The following is a 26,051-nucleotide window of genomic DNA, read 5'->3' as shown; positions in this document are numbered from 1 at the left end:
GTGCCTAAATTATATTTTTGAAATCTATTCCTAACTCATTTCAGAGAATATCCGTGGGCTGGAAATATGTTCTCTTTCACTGGACACACAGCATTCTCAGTGCACAAATGTGAGATTTGCTAGGAAAAAAAGCAAGATGCTTAATGGAAAGAAGGTAGACTCCCTTTTTGGGTTGTTTTTCATTTAAATGTTTATGAGCCTTTGGAAAAAATATATTTTGTATCTCTCTTATTTTTCTCTCTTATTGACTTTGTGGAAAACTGCGATGAAATGTATGCTTCAGCATTGTCAAATGAAACTCCATAACAAAATGTCCTTTTATAACCTATAAATTCAATTCTCCACCATTTTTGTACTTCTCCCACTTACCTTTTTGCAAGAGAAGCTGCCTCTGCAAAGCCTAATTTTTGTATCAATTTTGCTAGCTTTCTTTTTGTGCCCACCAAATCGTGGGGAAGCTTTTGTAACTCCACTTGCTAGGAAGCACAATGCCACAGAGATTTTAAGTGCATACATATGATTGATTTAAGTCCAACCATGTCAATGGAATTCACACATCTAGAAGACAGCCAAGTGCCTAAGCACTTGTGCACATCTGTCCTAAAGTCATGGTAATAATTGCAACAGCAGAGTACAATTTTTTTACTAAACTGAACCCAGAAGTATTTATTAAAATTTGCAACTGGGAAAAAAAACCCAAAACCCAAACCATCCTTGACCAACTGTTTAAAAGACATGAATATTTGCTTTCAATTACTGGTGGGTAACTGTTATTAATGCCATACAAAATGTGTTACTTTGTGTGCTTTGTAAATGTTATATTGATTGCACACGTGAAACAAAGTTTTCTCCCAAACTGCAATTGCAGTTTATGCTCTGTATTACTTGATGATCAAACATCCCTATAGGCAATGCAGGGCCAGCAATTGAACAATTGGTAGCTTTTAGAGTAAGGTAAGTTTATAGGCAAGACTCAACAAACATATTTAAAGAAATTTTCTTAGTTTCAGTTCAGTGACTAGAATGGTGACATAAGATGTCTTTTACCTTCCAAATGCCTTGTACCAAATAGGAGTATATCCAACATGAAAACCTATATGGAATTTTTAATAGTTACTGCTATCAGTGAGGGAATGACCTGCTATAACTGGACCTCAACTTTTGTCTCCTAAATTACTTTCTCTCTCACAAACTGTTCCTGGAATGAACAAATTTGCTGAAGTTACCATTAAATGTTTAAACAGACATTTTTTTCCTATTCGGCAAGTGTTTTTGCTTGTAAAATGCCTACGAACTGTAACTTTTGGTAGTATGAACTTTTGAAGTTCAACAAGCATTGGGTACCTGTATTTCTATGCTTTTAGGATTATTTGATAGCTTGTAGATACTTGGATTTCTGGAATTGAAGAAGATAGCAACATCCTGGATTAGAAGTAATGATACTCTGCTTCTTTTACATTCTTAATGCTACAATATCTGAGACTGCTTAATGCTCCTTGTAAATATAAATAAATTTAAATAAAGAATATTGCTTGCTTAACTCTGATAATCAGTGGTTTTCATGTATTCTGGAAGTCACGCACAAACTTGATTTTATAAATGTTTTAAACAGGTACAGGTACAATTCAATTGCATTGAAGTCAATGTAGCACAACACATCTATGTGACCATGAAAACAGTACCAAATTACTGTGAAGTCAAGCTGAGTCAGGAATACTATGTTGAAGGTAGGAAAACATCTTAAACCAGAAGTTTTTCAAGAAACATCTTTTCAAAGAAAAAAACAAAACCAAACCAAAAAGTCCTAAATGCAAAGCCAAATCACGTTCTGGGATGGTAGATCATGTATGCCAGGACCAGTCTTATTCTACATTTCGATGATTTATTTTGTGCATATAAATATCTGACTCACTATAAAAACCAGAGACCAGAGTTTGTATCTAACAGTACACGGAAAACTGAACTACACTATGCATTTGTCCTAATTGGCCTTCTTGTGATTGGCATGTGCTATTTCTCTGCCTGCAGGTTCAGTCCTGTGTGCTCTCTTGGCATAAGATGGAGCCTCTGCTTCTCTTCGTAGTTAGGCTGCAGGTGGTTTCAGAGATTGAGGAAAGCTTAATAACAAAATGTAAAGAAATTTCTTTTTACTTTCATTAGCTAGCTGTTCTATTGCCTGTTTTCATGTAACTGGATAAGATAAGGTAGCATTTTTCCATGTTTTGGGGGTAAAGTGCCTGCCATATGCATATAAAAATAGATTCAGCACTGTGGTCCGACCAAGATACAGTGTGGCTAGTGGAGATAAGTGCACCAAATGGTGGTGCGAAAAATGAAATGAGACTCCTTGTTTGATCCAGTGCCTGGGATTGTTCTGCCTTCCCATCTCCAGAGCCTGTTGGTGGGCGGCTCTTTCCCTTGCCCCTTGGTACAGTATCGTCCCGTGGCAACAGTATAAGAGACATTGTGTCTGTTTGATGTTTTCATAGCAGTAAAGCCTTTTTGTATTTAAAAAGCCTTTTGTTTTCTTGATAAATCCCAATTCACTATTGAAGTAGATATGTACTTTGTGAATAAAGAGGGGGGAAAATAACATTTTATAAAGCCCACTTTTAAGACACTTTACAAGGGTGAGTAAAAAAGGAAATATTTCTCTGTGGAAAAGAACTATGTGGGGAAATGACAGAAAAGCGCTGCTCTAATACCAAGTTAAGCAAGGAAAGGTGCAAACAGTAAGCAGCACATTATGAGCTGATTTAGTGTTCTTAAATCAAGATTTAAGTTTTGAAGATACAAATACTAGATATTAATTCTGAAAGTGTTACCTGGCCTCTAATTCTGGTAAGCTTCCTGGGAGCTAAATAGGGTGTTTCTTTGTAAGCCTAGAGTAGAGTCAGAATAGCAAAAATACACAGTTGTTTATAACAGAGTAATAAACCTGGTAAACAACAGGAGTAGCTTTCAAGGACAGAATAACTGAAATTATTGTTATTATGATTATTATTACTTAAATTATTTTTAGGTACTGGGTAAAGAAATGCAATGTTATATCCTAGATTGCCACCTTAAACTGCTGATGAGGTTTTCCAGTAGAAACCCCACACTGGTGAGATAGCTTCTTAAGGCAAGTTGTGATATAATCTCTGTTTGTAGTAAGGGTGCTTTTCTTTTTCTGCTGTTTATCTAGCACTGGATGTAAATCTGCCTTTAAAAAGTGGTATTAGAGACTGGTTTCCTGTTGGGAAGCTATTGGATAATTTGGCAGTTTATTTACACAGTTATATAAATAAAGCAGCACTGAAGAAAACTCTGGCTTTTATTTTGCAGATTGCAGAAACAGTGATGTGGGAAAATATATTCCAGCTTGTTCAGGTGAGCTGATCTTCTATACAGCTTAAAGCTGTGAGATATTTCTGGTGACCTATACAAAGATATGTTTTCAGAGCTGAATAAGCAGGGAAAAAAACGATGATTTAGAAATGCCACTACTTATAATTACCATGTGGTTGATAGGTAATGTCCTGGAAAATGGGTTTCTTTATATTGGCTTGGAAATGCTAGAGAGCAGATAAACATATTGACAACCTACTTAATGCTTAAACTTTTGGAAATGGGTTTGTGTCCTTTTCATGCACTTTGGATGGCTGGTTTTATATTTTGCCTATAGACAGATCTCATAAACAGATTGAAATTAATTTGCCAAACTGCTATCCTGATTTTGGCATACCCTTGAATATAAAAAAAAACAAACATCCCCCCACATATTGTATTTGTCTAACATAGTTGCACATATTGTCTATGAAAGGAAGTTGCAACCTTGGGATAATCAGCTTTTGTAGTAGTATTAGTGTGTATATTTCAAGTATTTGTACATGAACTACATAAGACTTCCAAGTACTAAGGCTGAGGTAAAATTGGTAGGTGTACTGGCCTCTCAGAATTGCCAGTGCTAATTTAAAACTGAATAATGTTGAGATTTATTCTCATTAAAATTATTAAATGTCATAAAATAAGAATACCTTTAGGAATATCAGGACATAAAAAGAATTAATTCAAACATCCTAGGTAAGTATCTATAGAAGTTGAATTTCATCTCCATCAAGTTATGAAATACGTTCTGTATGTTTTCTAAAGAAATAACAAAATAGAAATAATAAAGTAATAAAGAAACAGACGTGATAGTTTCATGCTTGAATTTTCTTTTTCAGCTGGGCAGTTTGATTATAAAGTAGACAGGGCAAGGAAAATTATATCAGTGAATGCATCCAACTTTCTTCGAGATCAAGATTATTATGTTCGCCTGTGCCACAAATGGTTTACCTGTGAAGATGTAGGGGCATTTGCTGTGGTGAGTTAAAGCTCAGAGCAGTTTGTTGAACTGGTGGGAGGTGGCTTGTAGGTAGAAGTGCTCATTGAGGGCATAGTTATAGGAAATGGCCTTCTATATCTTCATGTAGCTTTACTAAAAGTCGTTTACTGTCCTGGATTCATGACCATCTTTTTCATTTCAGATAAAAGGGAAGGAATCTTTAAAATCAGTTTCTCTGAAATATTCTCAGCTACTCCCTTGTCTTTGCATTGAGGTAATACAGTCTGGAATTTGGTATATACTTGTGTTTCTGATTAAAGAAATTTATCTGGGATTTGTGCTAAGAAAGGAGGAAAAATCCGTAGAAAAAGGCTTTAGACCTAAGTTTTTCACTAAGGCTTGTCTGACCTTATCATTATGTAAATGTGGAAGAGATTTTTTAGGAAACACTAATTAAAACATGGAGATAAGAAGAAAATGGGATACAATTTACATTAATTTATGGAAAGTATTGTGTAAGATTAATTTGACTGATTTTTATAAGCAATGAAAAGACAGAAAATTCAATCTGACTGAATTTCAGCATAGCATTTGATATAGTACTGCATGAGAAACGAAAAGAGGAATTGAGGAAGCTGGGAGCAAGAACAAGATTTGTATGGTAGATAATGCCTAGCTGGAGGGCTAACTTGACTACTCCTGTTGAATGGGGCTGTGCTAGTAGGAAGGTTATTTAAGGACCACACTTAGAGCAGTTCTTATATAAATGTTTTCAGCAATGACATGGACACAAAATGTGGGAACATGTTAATGAGATTTGCTGATAATACAGTTGAGAGGTGTAATCAAAATGGAAGAGGGTCAGGATAACTGGAAGAGACTAGAGATCTTCATATGTGATATAACTAAAGGAGGATGAAATGTAATATATGAAGTGGAAGTTCATGGACTCGCTCTAATAAAAAGAATTCTTGCTGTAAGATGTGAGTCCTCATTTAGAAATAACAGTGGAAGAAAAAAGATCTGAGTGTAATAGTTTATTGCAGGATGATTAAACTAATGTGCTTACATGATGTAAACGTGAACGAAGGTCTAGTGGGTTAGATTATTCCAAGCTAACAGGAAAGTATTGGCAAGGCCTTCTTTGAAATACTGTAGGCAATTCTTGTATCCATATTCAAGAAAGGTTAATTCAAATGGAAGATGTACATAAAAAATCTAGAATGGTTGGGGAACGGAGAGACTGTCTTATAAAGGAGATTCAAAGAACATGTTTTCATTAGCCTGGTAAAACACATGCAAAGAGAAACTATGTTTGTTATCTAAATACAGATCAGAAGGGTCACTTATAAGGAAAAAGAACAGATTTTTTTAAGCTAAAGCAATTCTTGCCACAAGAATGAAGGGGGATAAACTTCATTCCATGAATATATTCAGGATAGCTACAGATTTTTTCCTGATAATCTGAGAAGTGAGATTTTGGAATATCTTTCATAAAAACAAATAAAAAGTCATCAAACCAATTTAAAATGATCTTGGTAAAATATAAAGATACTATGTGAACCTAGTTTCTTAGTGAATTTTGGGGTAGGATTTACCTTGCGTATTAAAATACCTAAATGTAGATGTCCAGATGTAGATATCTACATTTGAATTAGATGTCCAAACTCTTATAGTCAATGGAAATCTAGTAAATGCAGTCAGTTACTCAACTGACCAAATGTAGATGGCTATTTTGGGATGAGCTGGATAGCACTGTAGACTCCACTGGCTACATTGGCTAGATCTTCGTATGGCTACTGTAATAGTAATTTGGGCACTTCAATTGCACTCAGATATGTACATTGTAAGCACCTAAAATCAGATACCTTAATATGCGAGTTGAACCACAAGGTCTCCTCCAAGCCTAAGGATTTTTTTTATTCCACTCTGAAAGGTATGAGGTCACTGGAAAGATGTTATTCCTCTCAGCATATACACAGAGAATTCCACAATACAATTGCTGAGCAAACAGATGGGGACTGAGAGTAACACAAACGTTTGCACGTGAATCTAAATAATTAGGGTATAGTAACAGCCATGCACATATACTTGTAGATTGGGTTAAGTGTTAGTCCTCAGATTTTAAGGATACATCCTTTACCATTACAAAGGCCAGGAGATCTGATGTGATTCTTGAATGTCTTTTGATATCCCTAGAAAGTAATGACACTGTAAGAAACTTAATGAAAATCAAACTGGAAGACTTTCTAAATGAAATTGGGCTAAATATATGACTCAGAAATAGTAGGGATATAGTGTTAAAAGGAATCACCTTAGTTCAACAGCTCCTATCCCCCTAACGATGAACAATAATATAGGTATCTAGTGCAAAACATCCTTTTAAAAAACTATTTCCAAAGCTTTCTAATAAACATAGCATCTTTATCTTTGGTGGAAAGGTGTTCTGTCATATTCTGTCTGAAATGTTAAAACCTAGTGTATCTGAGAATCTCTAGCTAATGGCCACTTTTTGGGTTCTAGGGTTGGCTGGCAATTCCAGATGCAAGGAGGATACAACGTTGCCCCTTTGAAAATGGCAAGTACTGTGCGATTACTCTTTATATGAGTGATTTTCAGCAGCTCCAGTAGTATGTTGCAATTTGAAATTCATCTAAGGTGAAAACCATGGATTGCAAAACTTCAAGGAAATTATCATACTGTGGGTAGATGAAATAACTTACTTTCAGACCATACTGTTCACCAAATTTATGCCAATATAAACACTAAGTAACTTTCTAGTCATTTCCCACATTTTCTTAAGTCACACACAAGTTGGCCAGAAGGAAGAAAAGCCACTGAGGTCAGCTTTGAAATGCTTATGTGAGAAGAAGGCTTCAAGGAGAGATTTGAAGAAGGTGTCTGAAATCCAACTTAAAGGAGGGAATACGGAGTTGAAAAAGAAGACAGTTAACTGCATATGGGAGTTCCCATACTTAATGGGAAAATATTCATACAAAGTGTTCCAGCAAAGTCAGAGTTTGGTCTGAGATGACAGTTGAAAAAGAAATTGTTGTATTACATAGGGTTTTAGTTAAAGTTTTACCAGACAGATAGAAAAAAGCATAGGCTGAAAAAGTGTTTTATTGTGTTAAGTCCAACATAAGTACAACAATATTTTTTCCCCAGACTATGCTAAGAAGCCCATTAAGGGATTTTAGTGTTTGATTTAAAAAAAAAAACCAACAAAAAAACCTTGAGAGAGAATAAAAACACCAACCCACAACAGTGCATCCAAACTCCATTAAACTGCATAGACATTCACTGCAATCCTTCCACATTCTTGCAGGTCCGATACATTTGTGTTAAAATGGAAGCAATTTCCTCTTTAGTAAGCCCAGCCTTCATTTCAGGTTTATTTTATTGTGGCAGAATGCAGTGTTTGTGACACTACCATTCCTTTGTAGCAATGGAGGGCAGTTTGACTAAATAAAAAGTGATTTTTTTTTTTTAAATCTATTTATGCAATGGACAGCACTTATAGGAATGCTCAAGCTCTGTCTGTAGCTATGTCTATGTCATGTAGTCAGATCTGTCTTGAAGGTCATAAAAGCAAAGCCTGTTGGCCATCTGCAGTATGAAGTCCTAACCTCTATTCTTAGTAGCTGTTCAGCCTGAGGCTGGGTCTCATGGGGCACAGGTTGTTTTCTTCCAAGTTTTCTCCTAGCTCTACCTGTTTCCTGTGCTTGGAATGGTTATGCTTTGCAAGTGCAGGAAATTGGGCTCATTAATCCCATGATTCCTTCCTTTCTTCTGTATTCTGCTTCTTTTCCTTCCCTTCCTACTGCAGTCATTCTGCTCTCTGATGCCCTTGAATCAGGACTACAGGGATAGCTGAAGCATATGATACAAAGCTTTACGTAGTAAGAGGAAAGGCAGTATGTGCTTTGGCACACTGAAGCTCTTGAAGCTTATTTTTGTCCATTTAGGAAGTTCCAATGGACAATTACAATTGAAAACTTAACTTATAGCTTTGATAAGGAAGTGAAGATGGGAAATACTTTTTCACAGCTATACTTTTTGTTTGCTCAACTATCCTCCTTGCAGGAATCTCAGGCAATTTTTTAGACTGTAGCACCCAGCTATTCAAGTATATAGGGAGTTCCAGCTTTTAAGCCACATTATTTTCTATTTAAATCTTTCTTTTTTCTAAGTGACAGCTCTGCTGGAATATCTAAAGCAGATTGGTTCTTTTTTTGGCTCACGACAACAAGACACACAGAATCGTCTCCAATACCATCTTCAGTCACTAATGTACGGATTCATTCCGATTTACTATACACGGTTAACAGAAGGTTCTTGGTTAGGAATTTACTTGCGTTACACTCCCCCTGTGATTGATGGGCAGAGAATGAACTTCCAGGAGCTTGTGCAGCCTGCTTAAGAACCCTAGTGATGCCTATCTATCACCGTAGTGGGAGACTGGTAAGACTAAGCTCTCAGGTTGAGTACCTCTGGTAAATGCCAACACTTTGGTGGAATGAATTAAAGTTTTACACTGTTACAGCGTGAAACACTGCAGTTCTGATTGTTGAAAATGACAAAGAAATGGAAAAGTAATGCTTTTGGTTTTAAGCACATGTATAGGTTCCAGATTTATGAACAATTTTGATTCATTTTTAGACATCTTGAATAATATTTTGACTCTTTGTGTACAGATACAAAGGCGCTATGGGATAATATTGTTTATAACCCAGCAACACAAACCCTAGCTTGGGAGCCAGCCTGTCCTGTGCTTGTCATGGTTAACCTATGCAGGTTAATGAAGTCTAACGACCACTGTGAAGATATACAAAACTCTTCCAAAAATTCTCCTGAGAAAGTAAGAACTATGCGGATTTATTCAAACTGTGAGATTGAAGGCCATCACCAAAGACGTAATGTGAAGAGCTAGACTTTGGAATAAGAGCATTTGCAAATTCCTCTCTTCTTCTCTGATACTTAAGACTATTCATAATCACAGTCTGTTCTTGTACACTAACCACAGGATTTATTCAAAATGCTCACTGACTCACTATTAAGAAATAAAAAGTGGAGATGACTGTGAAGCTAGTAATGTTTGCTAAATTCTTTGGGGTAAATAGGGTCTGCTTTTCATTTATAGTAAAGGCATGATTCATCTGCCCTGACTTTGTTGTCTAAAAGATAGGTGTTCAAGTCTATGCTATTCGTGTCAGATTCCCTTTAAAGTAAGTGAAACAGACATACTGGGAGGACAACTCTTCTCATCTGAAGATAGGCATTTAAGAAAGGTTGGAGGGATTTCTCTCTGAAGGTACCTCTTTCTTTTCACTGACTATCACAATAATTGTGATTAGATCAGATTTGGGTATTTAACATTCAGACACCGAAGATGTAAGTGAGATGAACCTAAATCTCTTTAAATCTTACTGGACACATAATGGTACTTTGGTAGGGCACAATTGTTTTGTACTTTATTAAGGTCTCTTTGAAGTGCCTTCCTCAGCCTGGTCCAATGTCTTGAAATTATGGGTGTTGACATATTGAGTCCCTCAGTTTTTCTAGCACTTATGTTCTAAAGTTGAAAAGGGTTTTCATTGCTTGTATCTTGAGCTGCTTAATACTTCAATCTGAAGTCTCATGATGCTGAATGCACTGGAGTTATGAGGTTGGTTAGAATTCTGGCTTTTGTCTTGAAAAGTAGGTTTCAGGCTTTTCTGATTGTGGAGAAAAGCCAGTAAACTTGAGGTAACAACTGAAAAGGCAAATAAAATCAAATACAAATTCTGAATTTTTGAAACTTTATGAGTATTATTCTAATGACATGACTTGGGGGGGGGGGTTGACTCAAGATTGTTGGATACTTTTTTGATTAGTAACTCCTGGCCAAGTGTTCAGTGATTGTTCAGATTCACCATTTTAATGGGTTTCAACAAAGCTCTGATCTTGCAAAACCAAATATATTTAATTTTACACATGTGAGTCATCCCTGTGGGATTTGTCACCTACTGACAACAAGCACAACTCATTGCTTGCAGGAGAGGAAAAAAAAGCAAAAAAAAGCCTAAAATGAGGTTTGGCTGGTAATGGTCATATCTATTACCCAGAACACAATCCAAGATTAGTTTATTACAGGCAATGAGCGTTTTCCTGTATTTACTCATTGCATTTAATGGCTGAATATTAATATTCATGGACAGAATGAATTTTCCCTTTTTTTCTAATTAATCCTAAAAGTTTTGATATTGAATTTGGTCCATTTATTGTACCGTAACCTCGAAAAACATCTCTATAGTGTGCTGGAGACTACTTCAGAGATTCCTCAGATACTGCCGGCTCCCCCAGTAAATCCACACAATGCTGGATACTCTAATACTATGCACATGTACTGACTTAGGCCCAAAAGCTATATAACTCTTAACTCTAATTAGGCTGGGGCTTTCTCTGTCAATGGCAATGCTCCGTATCTCACTGGACTCTTAGAGAACTATCTTCTGTGACCCTATTGTAGACATACCTGAGGACATCCGTTATGATCTTCTCAAAAAAGTTACAGGGAAGAGGTGTTTGGTCATGATGCAGTGTGTTATGCTTAGTCACTTGAGCAACGGTGTTTATTTAAGAAAGATCACTTCCATGGATAGTAATTGTTTATATGAGACAAGGCTTTTTATGGTGAAGTCCTTGAAGGGTAAACAGTTGTTAATCAAGAAAGCAACATTTTGTAGGTCACTTAAGTGGATGTCTAAAATGCAGTCTACATTTAGTCTTTTCTGGAATAGGGATATGGAAAAATGAAAAATTTCTGAACTGAAAGTGGATCAGCATTTTTGGGTGTATGTTTAAATGTTCTGCTGAGTTGTTGATGAGTGGTAAATAAGGGACTGAAACAAGATGAGTGTGTAATCAGAATTTTGCACACAAGCCACCATAGAATCAATTAATTTAGCTCTAATGGGTCAGACTGACTATAAAAAAAGTTACACGTTACAGATAAAAAGAAGCAAATTATTCAGTAATCCAAAGTAGCGGTTGTTTCTATTCTTATTATTTTATGTGATTAACTTTCTGGAATGTTTATAAAGTAGACAAAGCAGTTCCTTTCTCAGTAATCAAATAATGAAAATTTTGGGTAACTGTTTTTGTGAAACTAGTTAATGAAACTAGCTAATGCTGAGTGCTCTCCTTTCAAGCAGGTTAAATATTCTCGTGTGGACACTCACCCAAGACTTTGCATGAAGGTAAAGGGATTTCTTTATACAACTCTTTTTAACCACCCTCTTTCTGTCAGCTCTAAAAAAATTAGTTGCTAATGTTCTTTAGGTTCAATATTTTGTTTCATAGCTCTGATGAATGGGAAGTAAGAATAAAGGAAATGTGAAAGACTAGATTAAAAGGAGGTTCTTTGGAAGTGCAGCAGCAATGATAGATAGGACATAGGTCAGATTGTGCCCTCTGTTTTTTGTGCTTAGGAAAAGCAGGGCACAAAATGTTTTAGGTCAATGCAAACTCTGAAGTATGAACTAAACTTAATGTATAACATTTTCCATATTAAATATTTGATAATAAAAATGATCAATACACTACATTTACTGGAGTACCTTTTATTTTTCTAGTCGAGAAAAAAATGCCACATAAGGCTAATGTAGGCATATTATTTTCTTTTAGGTTACTTTTAGGTTAGTGTAGCTACATGTTTCTGTAAAATAAGCATGTCTATAAATACCTGAAGAATTGGGGGACCTAATTTAAATCAAGGGTTGGAAGATACCATAGAGCAGGAAAGCTGTGAATTCACCTTCTGCAACTTTCTGGAATGCACTGATCATCTCTAGTTGAATCTGTAGCCACAGATTGAAATTGAAAATCCAGTTTTCCTAACAGATTTCTCTGCTTTCAGTTTACAACCAAGCAAGGCTCTTGGGTTAAATGTCCATTTGCTCATGGAGAATTTCCAGGTAAGTATATTTTTTTAATTACATAATATTAAATTGTGAGTAATATTTAAATCGGTCACTAGATATGAGCCTTCTCCAGTAAGCAAGTGAGATGGGTTCACATCACTGTAGCTTGTAAATTATGGCAAAGAGATTTGACAGCTTGTTACTTCTATGAATCCCCAGTAAATCAAGTGTTTATCAGCATAAAAAGTAACTTATGGGAATCAAAATAATTACTTGCATGTCATTTGATGGCACTTAACGAAGTAAAAAGGCTTTTATTTTAGATATAACAATTTAGAATATAATATATGTCCTGGTATGTCTAAAAGTAAGTCTTTTCCCCTAATATCAGCTTGGAAAATGAGAACTGCTGCAGCTGCAGAACAAATACAAGTTTTCTTCACATCCCAAACCAAGGCACAATTCTCAGTGCTTGTGTGTAACAGGACGCAGCTGGCTTCATGTGAATCTGTTGGGATGCACCATTCAGTCTCTGTGGTTTGTATATATTATTTCTTAAACATTGTAAGACTTTTAAACATATCTAACTGCATTAATTTATTATTCCATTTATTGCTCTGCAGCTTGAAAGCATTAATAAACCCATGCATGTACATATTGGAACAATTACTGGAACATTTTTAAAGCATGTAGTTCTAATTCTGATCTCACACTGAAGCAAGAAATATATAAAGATCCTGAAGTCAAATGAGTCACATCAAAGGAAGTGACTATTGAGCAGGACCTTAATATTGTTTTAACATCATTTCTGCAGTATAGTATTTGTAGCATGTGTATAGCAATTGTTACTGTTAGTATTTCATATGTGGGTCACTGATACAGCTGACCTAGCAAATCTCGCATCATGAAATGTAAGACTTGAGGCATAAATCCATGATGATCTTGAGCCATTATAAATCTCTCAGCTGCCAAAACAAACTCAACACACAAAAAAGGTAAGTTTTCAGCCAAATTAGCTTTTTGAGCAAGCTGACTGTGTGACTACACAACTGCTTCTTCCAGCAAAGCAGGGGGAAAGAGGGAAATGATTATGGGAGGGTGAGATTTCTGTTTTGGGCAGCAGCTAGTCATGAAATGGGAGCCTTATGCCTCTCTTGCAACTAAGCCTATATTTCATACATTTTCAGTGCAGCACTGTGGCTTGCCCTTGCTCTTCAACCCTGCCTACGAGAGTTATCTTGTTGGCCTGGCTTGTGATCTACTGAGACGTATATCTGGAAAGCGGGGTCAAAGAGCAGAAGAGTGGCCATAGCATTATTTTTCAAATAGGAGAATATTAGAAGGATAGGTCCTAGAAGCTGGAGCTACTAGGACCACCATGCTGAAAGGCATCTTGCTGGTTCAACAGCCAGCTCTTCAGCAGCCTTATATCCACCCCTAAATGTGTGCTCCTGCTTTCTGCTCCACTGACCAGGTATATAAGGTGTCATATGATGGATTTTGAGAAAGTTGAGAAATCCAGATGTTGTGATTTCTGCTGTTATTCTTGACTGTGCCCATTGACTTCACTCTGCTGTAGGGGATGTGCTTTAGAAGACACAAGCATGCTGTAGCTCCTATACCTGTCCTCTTTTTAGGATATATTCCAGCTGTACTTCTTTATTTGCCACTGGATGCAGGTACATGCTACAACTGTGACTTTTTGAAGTACCTCTGATGCTTTCAGTGTGCAGGGTGCACATACCAGGGGGTAGCTGACAAGCAGGCAGCTATGAATAAGGACTTCTTAAACTCAAAGGGGTGGACACTGAAAGCTGAATTTATTTTCTAATGAATCAGTTTAGGTCTTTATTACATCTCTGGTGCTGAATGTAACAGAGCAGCTGTTAAAAGCAATTTTCCAACTCAGCTTTTCTGCTCAAGGACATGAGGACATGCTCAAGTGGAACATGATAACTGCTCCTGCAGGAGATTCCAGAGCTTAATAATCATGGGGAAAGGCCTGGGAAAAAACAGCTATCCTAATCAACACAGACCACAGAGGGCATTGGTGGCGCTATCAAGAGTCTGTCCTAATGGGGCAAGATATCTGGGGAAATGCTGTATTACTGGCAGAGATGGAAATCTGTACGGTGGAAGAGTTGTCAAACACTATGTTCAGTGAACACTTTAGAGTGGCACTTCCCTTCAGCTGGCTTATTTCACATAAAATCTGTGGAGTTTAGACTTTCTGGTTTTAAAGGTTCCCTGCGTGAGTTACTAAGTGAGAAGTGTAATGGTGGAGCACCAATAAATTGCAACTAGGTATTGACGTGTGTGTTTCATGAAGGGCACTGATGCATTTAAAAATGCTGTTTTCTTCCCTTTGGTACAAAGCTGTTATGTCCTCTGCTACTGTGACAGAATGGGAGCCCATATAAAGTTCCTGTCTCAACACCATGAGAAATATACACAAGGTTTTCACCAAGGCTTAGCACTGTGTTCTCAGAAACCAGTGTTCATTCTCTACCTAGTAATCCCTGTTCAGTCATGCTCAAAAAAGAACATATTAATCTAATTTGCCCCAAATTATTTTAGGAGTTTGCCACACTAAAGACAGCAGTGTAGGATTCATAGCTATTAGTGGAGTAACTAACATTATTTTGAGGAAAAACCATAAACAATCAAACGTTAAGTGTCAGAACAGTAATTTAGGACAATTTTACCTTCAGGCCAAACTTGTTCTCAGCATACAATGTGATGGGAAACCCAGAAGAATTGTAAAGAAAGGGTCATTCCTTCAAGTCATGTACACCAGGGAAAAGAAGTGAAGATGCTCATTGGCTAACATGGTGTGAACAGCCATGGCGGGAAAGGTGTTCTGCCTTATGATGCATCGTAAAATGCAGCAACATTAGCCCTCTTCCTGTGCTGCCCAAATTGTGCTTGGAAAAACTACACTGGCTGCTTATGGTCATCGAGATCTGGGGATATCTCTGAAAGTAAATAACCTTCCATAATGAATATATACTTTATTAATTTTCTGACACAGTAGAACATGTAGCATTATTGGGAAATGAACCAAGAGCTGGAGAGACACAATACATTTTCATTGTTCCAGGGTATGGAAAATAATAGTTTTCAATTTTTTTCTTTTCATTAGGGAGATTCTGTATCAATCACTATGTCACGGGAAATGTGTGGGTCAACAATTTGCATTCAGGTATGTGCCTTGATTTTGCCAGGTACTCTGTACAAAATAAACAAATCATAAAAAAAAAAAAAAAAAAAAAAAAAAAAAAAAAAAAAAAAAGCCAGCAGGCACTCTCACTGCTTTCTCCTCCCAGCCAAATCTGATTACTGTGTGAACAGAGTTGGCAAAGAGCGTTATTTATAGCTTGATGTGCTGCCACCATCTCTTGTTGAGATGACATTAATTAACAGAGAAGTTGCTCTCCATGATCTTGCTCCTTTGTCAGTGGCAGATAAAGGGATATCATCAGGAAATTGTTAATCCTGTCTTTATATGTTCCTTTGTAATAAAAAGTTCCAAGGTATCAAAAGATCCAAGTAAATCATAGATAAATTTTTCAAAAATTGACATTAGCTGGAAAAGGTTAGGCATATAGCAGACAGCACAGTAAGTGCACAGTATGCTAGAATTAGCACTGCTGAAAGCAGAGCTGAGCAAATTATTTCTGACATTTTTGCACACTATTTCTGTAGCTGAACTTTATTAAGACAACATTAGTAACAAATGAGCATGAAGCTGATAGGTTTATTCCTCTCTGGAGTTAATGTTCTCAGCAGATACTGGGACAAGAGAGACTGACAGCTGGAGCTGCGAGGCTCCAGCAGCTGCCCTGGAAGGCCCTTGTCAGCTTCACTTTCTGCTGCTAGGAAGAAAGGGGCAAGATGAAAGTGAGATTGGCAAGAGGCTTCTGGGTAATGAGACTTGGTCTTCTTTCCCTAGTGAAAAATCAGATTTGGTGGTAAAATTGGTGTTTTCCTGCATAAATAATTTTATTTTTTAAATAAGACATTATCTGTCAGAATATGGTTCTTCCACCCCCCCCCCCCCCCCCCAATCTGATTAGCTTTATAATTTAGAAACCTAACAGTGATTGCAACTCACTAAATATACACTAGACCAGCAGTCTCCTTACGCATTCATTTAAAAACAGATTAAAAAATGCAGCCATTTTAGTAAACTAATAAAGCAATCTCGTTTTGTCAACACAAGTGTTTAGTAACAGTTCTGCTGAGAGGGGAATAAGCCTCAATTCTTTCTTTTAAAAGGGCTGGAGGACAGATGTAGATTATTCAGTTCCACTGCAGATCTGTGATATCCACTGTGGTAAGTATGAATGATAACAAAAGAAGAATTAGGTCTTCACTGTCTAGAAGAGAGCATCTCAGGTGAAGTGTGTTTTCATTGGGAAACTGAGGTGGGATTCACATGACTGAATGTAGATGTCTGCATGTGAGCTACATGTGCTCAGCTTCCTTTATAGACAAGGACTGATATACTTCAACTACCTTTTAACTAGCTACTGCAAGGGCAACTTGTGTGGCTGGCTGTTTTCTCTGCTTCCTGGGTGAATTTTCCATCCTGTGCCAAGTTCTACATGCCACACCTATATTTACCTTGCTGTCAGTACATGAGGTAACTAGTTAAAACCAATCCTTGGCAAGTAGGCACACAGTGCTGTCCTTGTAGTGATTGCAGCACAGCCCTACTGTTAATTCCCCACCTCTGCAAATGGGACAGCAGTACTTCACTGCAGAAGTATGGTGAGGATATTATTATGATTTGAGGTACACTCAGTTATGCTCATGGAGTCAGAATATTCTGAAATCTCTAAGCCCTGAAAGTAAGGTGTTGTAGAAGTTAGTGAGTTCAGAGCGAACTAAGGCTGTGGGATTTACAGTGAAAAGCGCAGGAGTGGTTTGACTAGTTTAGAACTAAAGCATCTAAAAGGAGTCAAGCTGATTGAAAGCTCAATCTGAGCATTGCCAAAAAACACCTCCTCAAACCCACCCAAACAACCAACCTCCCCTCCCAGTTAATTGTAAACATAGTGATTCCTACGACAGGTTTTCTCTGTTGTCTAAAAATACTTGTCTGTTAACTACAGCTTCAGATTTGGAAGCCTGATACTAAAAAGGAGGGGGGCTTGAATTTGTAGTTTAAATGCAGTTCTCGGTGCAAGCACTTGCATAATGCTAGTTCAGGTTTCTCCTCCACTTAAAAACTCATAACAAGCCCACTCAAGGTGAATCAATTAAATAGTTAGAGTGTTGTGATTCATGTAGTCTGGATGCATATTCCTTATTCATATTTTCCTTTTAACAAAGGTTAAGGGTATGACAAAAGCATGTAAAATAATGAAAGGCTCCAGAGATGGCAGTCTGGGAATTTCCCTCTGCCTTATTGTAGGAGAGAATGGGTCTGTGTATTAAATGAAAATGGTGGAATACCGAAAACTGAGTAAAGAAGTTTTGGGGCACAGTATTTGATTTAAATGTGGAACTTTTTGTCACAAGTTTTTGTTCTGATCAAGAATTTGTGGAGATTCAGAAAAATAGCTGAGAAACCCTGCACATATCAAGAATATCAGAACTGTAATACGTGATCACTATGTTTGTTGTATAGAGGATACTAACCTCATGCTTCATGGATTCTGCCATACTTTATATTTTTGGAATAATGCAGTCCATATTAGCGGGTGGATAATTCCACCTCTGACAGCTGACCAAGAGGGGGTTCCCAAAACCTCCCTCTGAGGCAGATGGTACAGGTCAGTGTCAGAGATGGGACATTGAACTAGGTGTGTTCAACTCATTGCTGCAATTCCTGTGTTCTTAATGACTCATCAGGACCCATCAACTGCTTGTCATGTGTAAGATTGTTAATGTAACAGTAATAGCATTACTACTAAGGACTTTTGTATTTTTAAATGCTTATTTTCTATAACAAAGATATTTTCTCAAGCACTAGCTTTTCAAAATCAGATGATGAAAGTTTCTTAAAGACAATGTCACCAGGGGTTATAATTCTTACACTGGGATGCTATTGTGTTTGAACCTAAGCTGTTAAGAAAAACAATCCACATAAAGGTGAAGGGAATATTAAACCTAAGATTCGTCCATAATTTGTGACAATTTGGATTATACAAAATGTCGAAGTAAATGAGAAATAGTCTTATAATGGCATAGTGAAAATATTTACTGCATATATGTTTGTAAAATAGAAATTCACGTTGTTTTAAGTATCACTGTTAAAGATACCAAGCAGCATCACTGTGTCCAAAAGAGCCGTGATGTTATGTTATTAACATGTATTTTGTTACTCAAGACCAAGATTCCAGTGATGACAGTATCTATTATAAAAAAATCAGTGTAGCTAACCATCATGAAGGCTACTCCCTTTCCAGATGCAAAAAGAGTTTTGTGGCGTGAAGAATGCATTATACTGCAATGCATTGCATTTTTCTATCAGTAGCTGTGCTTTTGAATTAAAGTGGCTTAGCCTTATTTGGTCTCCAGGGGATGGAAATGGGAAAATCCGGGTTTTTTTTCATTTAATAGCTTTGACTTAGAAATAAAACTTTGTGTTCTTTTGAAATTTTATTTTTCCTTTGGCCACTTTTCTGGATTCTGTTTAATGTAGCCAAATATTTTAAGACATTATTTCGCCTATTAAAAAAGAAACTTCTCTATTCTGAATGAAGGAATAATCCAAATCAGTTAATTTGAGAATAAATATGTGAACCATAATGAAAACAAAATGGCAACCTACATTTGAACTTGTTTCTTCAGGTTTTTGTGGTCAGACATACAGTGATGGAAACTCAGCAAAGGCCATGACACACAGGTATCCATCCAATGCATAGTTTAAAACATCTTTGAGAGTTGATAGAGTTGTTAATCCTGAAAACATATCATTGTCCTCTCTAAAGAACAGAAGAAATGTCTGAGTGAATTTTGTACTAGCCAGCAGGAATATCAGGTTCCTATCTCTCCCCTTCCCTTGTCCCCACTGAAGACATCTCTTGCTCCTGTACTTTCTCTCCTCTTGCTCTCTCTCTATTGCACCACAGTGCAGTCTGGCATCAGAGGTAGCTGCCTTGCTGCCAGAGAGAGAGAGGACAAAGGGAGACAAATAACCAGTGGAAGTAGGAAGTTTGTAAAGTAACAAGACAACCTTCAAGAGCCCTGGAACAATCTCAGATTTGCTGAGCGTGACATTCACATTATTAGCACCTGCCCCCTGCTTTCTCCCTGACATTTGCAGGCAGATAGTCCCCTCTGTGCTCTCACTCATTACACGTGTCTGCTCAGCTGTTCCAGTGCTTCTTTTCATTCCCACAGCCCTTCGCAAAACACCTATTCCTAGGTTGTAAACAAATCAGTAATTAATGCAGCCCATGGATATATGATTTGGTAGAACCTGAGCTCTTAAAAATGCTTTTCCTTTAAGGATACCCTTTCAGAGGCAACCTAGAACTCCACAGAGAGTAGAGATGCTCTGAAAAGCCCTTGTTCAAAGATGGGAAAAAGATGCAGCCTTGTAGAAGTTATGCAAGTCATGTGGTTGAGAAGTGGCTACCATCTTTGCTTTGAGGCAGTCTTTGGGTTTTCCCTTGCCAGAAGATACCATTCAGAATAAAATATCTTGCTTTTGTTCCTCTGTTCATATGAGGGCTGTTTGGACTGTGACAGTCAAGTCCACAAGCTGTAGACAAATGGTTACATTTGTTATTTAACTCCAACTATATATGAACGCAATGAAGTCTCTCACACTTCAGAGAAAAAAAGCCAATCTTCTTTCCTCTTCTGTTTTTCCCCTAGAATGAAGAGTGTGCATTCCTTGCATTGAATTTTACAACACATTTTTGAGGTCCTTAGTATCTTCTCAATGTCAAGTTGTATTTTGGAGTAACTTGCAAATCTTGTCTAACTGGTCATCTCTCATGTTAGTAGTTTCTGCTAATTACTGTGAGATTATTCTCACAAGTGAAGAATTTAGCAAATTAAGCCTATTTTAACATGTCCAAAAGAAGCGGGATTATGAATCCTCATTTCCCGGTATCTCAAAACAAAAAATGTCTTAGATCACTTAATTAGAGAATCAGGTTCACATTTTCCTTCTAAATTAATATTTTATATACAATATGCTATAAATGAGTACTTTCATAGTACCTCATGTACCTATAGAACAAGTATTTCAGATTTTCTTATTTGTAACCCTTGTTTTTAAACCATAAGAAAAAGTTTTTGAGAAATGAAGAATGGAGGAAGTTTTCTCAGCTTTGTTACATTATCCTTCTTTGCAATTTCCTTTGTTTTCCGATGCCATTCTGACTATCTCACCATAACAGACCATATTCCGTAAATATATCTAACAACTGCTTTCTGTGTTTGCATTTGTATTTGACTCTGAGATAACTTTCCTATTTGTCTGAGGAGGTACACATCTTTGGTTTGATAGCTATTTAAAACTGTCATGTGGAAATCCAGCCTAGAAGGAAACGGTTTAGTGGAAAGAACTGTATATTTTTTTCCATTGTATCAGTATTTATACTCAATTGTTGAGAATAATATTACACACTGTACTGATTATCAAACATTTGGCCTTTATTTCACTGAATACTCCTGTCAAACATCCTTACTTCCTGTTGTGTAACAAGGAAATAGTAAACTAAAAGATGATTAATAGCAAATCCTGAAACCATGTGGAATTGCTCATGTGGGATCAGGAATATGGGTGGGGAGTGAGGGTCTGGAACAAGAAGTTGATCAATAAAAAATATTTTCCATCTGAATGTGTTTTTTTCTTTCAAGACTTTCAAAGAGCAATTTACAGGAGACAAATATGCTGTGAGACATATCTGCTGTGTTGAAACACAAGGTCTTTGAGGTGCCCTGAAGAGGACAAATTCTGCTTTGCTCCTCTGATATCAAAGCTTCATTGTGTAGACTGCACATCCATTAGATACATTTTTATTCCAAGCAGTGCTACAGCTCTAAAAGCAGAGGCGGTAAGGCGGCTTTCCTAAAGCATTTATTTACTTGCTTTGGCTGTGAAATAGAAGCACTGATCTATTCAGACATCTGCTTTTCCTTTAATACCCTCCAGACTGCAGCCAGAAACAAGACATTCAGCTATTCAACTGAGAGAGCATCATAACATTACTCTCTTCACTTTCCTCCAGTGGAAAAGTCTTTTTGGTAGGAAAGCTTGATTTGTACAGTGTTCTTTTTATTGCCTCAAAGTCTTAAGATAAACTTTTTGAATATGTCCTCAGACTGAAAATGAAGTAAAATTATACAGATGTGGCAGGATCTGAAAACCAAGTGTAGCTAAGACAAGTGACAAGTTCATATGAGGTCCTGAAGCAACAATAGCCGTACTGAAGCTGGATGCTTTCAATGATAAGATCCTGTTTCAGCTGCACAGACACTAAATCTCTTGCAGTATATCTTCTCTTACTGGCTGCAGCGATGGAAATACCAAAGAGAATGTGACCAGCCATGGTCCTGATCACTTTGCTGCTGTTTCACAGGAAAGCTTGAATGATGAACATAGCAGACATGTCACTAATTTAACTGCCTGAAAGTGAAGTGTTCATTCAATGGTAGTAGTCTAGGCTCCTATGATAGCCACTGCAGAGAGACAGGTACTTCCCAAGCATATTTCATTCTGCTTGGATACTTGTTTTAGAGGGAGCCTGGACAACTTAGCCTATATGCTTACCATTAAGACATTCCTGCTTATGGCAATGTTTCCAAATAATCCCTAATAGTATTTCCATACTTTGGCTCAGGTCTGCCTGTTTGCCTTTGTGTAGAGAGAAAATTTACTGGTAGCTCTTCTGATTGACTCCCAAGCTGATCTTTAAGAGTCCTGTTTCTAATTCACTACTTCAGGTAAACTTTGTCTCTTCTGATTACAAAATTCCTGCTCCCTCAAATAGTGATTGGGCCACCCTATACATGTAACCCACTGGAAGGAGTTCCACTCAGGTGGTGCCTTTTCTAGAGAAGTTAGTGTTCTGCATTACTAAGCTACTAGGCACTACTGTCCTTGTGACATTACAGCTGCAAAAATAAAGTGTTTTTTTTTCTTTTTCACACGGGATTTTAAACATTGATAGGTCAATCCTGAAAGAAGGTATGAGAATCTTTCCCAACTCTAAAAGTATTAATTTCACTCTGCTGGCCACTGAAATGTTTTCTTTTTCTCACCCAAACTATGCAATAATTGTGCAATATTGACCAACACACAAGTAAACATGCTGTAACAACAGCCAAATGCAAAAATCCCCTAGGCGATTGCCTATAGAGTTGGCTAATTCTGTAAAGCCTCCCTTCTTTTGTTGAAGGAAATTCCCTTCTCACTTATTGTGGCCCCAGTCCAATCACTCTATTTTGAGACAACCTGCAGTTATTTGGTTTTCATTTCATATGTACATTCTTACTATTATGACAGAGCATCAATATCCCAGTTTTTCTGAGATATCAGCATATATCAGAATATCATTGAGGTATAGCAAAAGCACTGATAGATGCTTTGTAGTAATCTCTTGAAAAGACTTCCTGTTGTGTCTAGTGCATTGCACAAACCTGAAACTGACATTTAAATTTATCACATAAATTAAAGCAGTTTTCCTCCACTTATTTAGGGACTTATTTTCACTTGCCACACTCACACTGGTTCTGGCATGGGAAACCAGATTGATGCTGCTGCAGCATTTTGGATGTCTTTATTTGCAGTAGTGGATACATTTCCTTGATAGCAAGTTACAGTTGAGTGGCATGCTTGAATTGCCACATCCTAATGAGTAGCTGTGTATTCACTGAGCCACAATAACAGTCACAGCAGATCTAGTCCAGTGCTCTGCAGGCTGTATTCCTGACCATCTCTGTTCTGGACTTCTGATAAATTACTTCAGAGAAATAAATGAGAAGAGAAATAATGGCTACTTTTGTAGGGTTAGTTTACTGCTGATTTCACTCCTTGAACTACAAAGTCAGGCATATGTGAGCCAGCAGAAGGGAAGCAGCCCAGCTGTAGCGGAGTGGAAACGGTGCTGCTCCTGCTAGTTCCTTAGGTAGCAAGATTGCCTGAACTGTAATGTAACACTGCAACCTGATCACGTACCTGTGCTTATAGCAAACAGGAAAAAAATGTATTTGCTTCGAATTACTTTGAAAAGTTGTAATGAACAAATTCCCCTTGCTCATATCCTGTAGCAGCTGGCCTTAAAAAATGGTGGCTTTATCTTATATCTCATATGCCCTGTAAGTTTTTTATTGTACACAGAAATATCTTTCCTGGATTAAGAAAACAATTTCTCTCTCTTATCCAGAAAGCCCTTTAGTGCAAACATGTAATGCTGCTGTGTTTAGTGCAGTACTGGAACAAGTCCAGTAGCAATGGTGGGAGCTATTACTCCCAGCCCTCTTCTGGTTTTCTACAGTTCCAGTCCATTGTCAGTATCACTGGCTCACATTTTGCAGGAATAGGCTCTTTAATGTGGCACTAAGTGCCACTTCTAAAAAACTTTGACTAAATGAACAAAGGTCAGTTCCTGTATTGGATTCACAAAAACTCTAGAAATTACGATTTCCTAGGAAACGTCAATGTCAAGAGATATCTCATCTACTCTCCATCTTACATTGGACTAAATGACTCCTTAATATATAGCTGATATAATAAAAACAGGAGATCTACTGAAAAGCAGATGATAATTTCTCCAGACAGCATCTTTCAACAGGTGGAATTTGCAAGATGTATTTCCTGCCATTGACTACATTCTGACTAATGAAACCGAAACCATCTTGTTTTAAAGCTGTGTAAGCTCCTATCTAAGTTCTAAAGGTCCAATTTTCAAAATCAGCTTGGGATAGGATCGTATTCCACATTGATATCTCCACATGAGTTCTGTAAGGTTTTGGACCTTTTCATATCGTAGCCAATATAATTAAAAAACTATTGCCTTTGAGCCAATAGCCACTATTCTCATATATTTCACTTCTTCTAGTACATACTTAGTGGCTGAACACCCACCGCAGAGGTTTCCAAGCTTTGCTCTCATAGCTTATATGCATGCGTTCTGAAGCTGGGTTTGCGCTTGGCCAACACTTTTTGCATGAGAGATTCTCTGATGGGATGTGTTTGGAAGAAAAAAGGATGAAAGGCAAAAGAAGTCTCAGAGATAGAATGACTAGATAAAAGATGGGGAGAATGTGCTTTGAGTCATTTATGGGCACAGGTAGGGAGAAGCACTCAGCAGGAAACCGTGTATGTGAAGCCTGCAGAAGGAAGCCCATAAAGGGTAAAGGATCAAGTGGACATGCAGAAGTGGAGGCAGGGATGTCTGGAAGTGGGGTGGGGGAGATGGACTGGAGGGGACAAAGAGCGTGAGGCAGGAGATGGAAGGGGCAGGTGAAGCCAGCCAGCCCAGGTGTGATTCACATTGCTGGCTTAGACCTACTCCTCACCAGAACATCCAGGTAAAATGGGAACGAGCGGAGAGTAACCAGGCATGTACTGCTCTGCATCCAGTGCATACATTTTCCCCACCTGGTTGCTTCTCACCTTCATTCCTGTCTTATGCTATCTTGTCCCCTCCCTCATGGAGCACAATGTCATGGTGAGCGGGAGACAAACAGACCCAGAACATCCTTGTATGACAGGGAGTCCTCTTCAGTGTGCCTGTGGGCTTCTTATGCATAGGACTTTACAGTTTGTTGGGTCATCAGCAAGTTATCTTACGCCTCAGCTTCTAAGTGCAGAGCATGAGTTAGAAGGGGTGTGGGAACAGCCTGTCTTTTTTTTTTTCTTCTTCAATAATAACAGTCCTAACTGTGAGGAGAGAAAGCAAAGGTGTGATTCAAATGAGTGGAGAAACACTGAGTTACACAACAGCCATATATCTTTAATAGTCCTTTCATGACCATTTTCTCCCTTAAAAGTACTGGAATTTGACAGAACTGTTTCTTTCATTTTTTGCATTTACTGCAAAAGGAAACCCCTTTATTTTTAGAAGCAGAATTTTCACTTTCTTTAATTACTTAATATTATAATGAATCTATTTCTATCTTGCAGTGTTGGACTTTGTGCCACTCAGCTTCCTCTTTGGTGGCTCTTCCTTTTCTGCTCTCTATTCACATTCTTTGTGAAATCCAGAATATCTTCCTACATCTGTATTTTCTACTCATTGATTTTTTATCTGCAAGACCCTGGCCAGCTGAGTGCTTTCAGGCTGGGTTGTTGCCAGCTCACCCTGGAAGACATGGTTCTCTCTATGTCTGCAGATACCGCTATCATAATAACCCAAAATGTTCTGCTTGTTCCATTGATGTGTTTTTTTATTTACCCAGTTTCTTATCTGTGCCCTACCCAGGTTACACTGATGAACGTTACAGCCATGAGTGTCTGAATATCTCAAAATATTTCTCGACCATGCATACTTTTTCTGTTTGTGCTCTAAGATGGCTGTGTATCTCAGTCCTGGAAGTCACTTAACTGTATTTGTGTGGAAATATGCCTAAACTAATAAGATTTACTGAAAGGCAGGACAGATCATTTTGACCACAGCACTAATGTGGTTTCCAGACTGAGGATAACTTGCTCTGGCCAAGTCAGGTCACAGACAGCAATCTGGTATCTGTCCTCACCTTGCTATATAAACAAAACTTCAGCCTTTTTTCTGGATATATGTTCTGTAGTGTTACTTGAGCTGTGTTTCCCAAATTTGCTCTTTCTGTCTTGGCTTATTTAAGGTATGAGACTGAGCTGAGTCAAATGAGCTACCTCATTTGGGGTCCCTTCCTTCAGAGACCATGGG

General features: G+C 37.6%; 1 protein-coding gene across 3 annotated transcripts in view; it reads left to right on the top strand.

Moving 5' to 3' along the window:
• Positions 1-21,020, top strand: part of IL17REL (interleukin 17 receptor E like) — a 46,685-nt gene extending 25,665 nt beyond the window's left edge. The window contains exons 4-17 of one of the 3 annotated variants that reach the window (XM_030016307.1): positions 45-154; positions 1,613-1,727; positions 3,328-3,372; positions 4,209-4,348; positions 4,512-4,583; positions 6,833-6,887; positions 9,007-9,170; positions 11,506-11,550; positions 12,210-12,267; positions 12,605-12,750; positions 15,356-15,415; positions 16,492-16,549; positions 19,015-19,069; positions 20,047-21,020. In XM_030016307.1, the coding sequence (XP_029872167.1) occupies positions 45-154; positions 1,613-1,727; positions 3,328-3,372; positions 4,209-4,348; positions 4,512-4,583; positions 6,833-6,887; positions 9,007-9,170; positions 11,506-11,550; positions 12,210-12,267; positions 12,605-12,750; positions 15,356-15,415; positions 16,492-16,549; positions 19,015-19,069; positions 20,047-20,074 (1,151 nt within the window). In that variant the 3' untranslated portion in view covers positions 20,075-21,020. Of the gene's footprint in view, positions 1-44; positions 155-1,612; positions 1,728-3,327; positions 3,373-4,208; positions 4,349-4,511; positions 4,584-6,832; positions 6,888-9,006; positions 9,171-11,502; positions 11,551-12,209; positions 12,268-12,604; positions 12,751-15,355; positions 15,416-16,491; positions 16,550-19,014; positions 19,070-20,046 lie in introns of all 3 variants that reach the window. The other 2 variants (XM_030016306.1, XM_030016308.1) reach the window with 2 other exon arrangements.
• Positions 21,021-26,051: the final 5,031 nt, after the last annotated feature.

Source organism: Aquila chrysaetos, chromosome 5, assembly GCF_900496995.4.
Source record: "Aquila chrysaetos chrysaetos chromosome 5, bAquChr1.4, whole genome shotgun sequence".
NCBI lineage: Eukaryota > Metazoa > Chordata > Aves > Accipitriformes > Accipitridae > Aquila > Aquila chrysaetos.
Note: the sequence above shows the minus strand (reverse complement) of the source record. Positions and strands in the feature narration are given on the sequence as shown.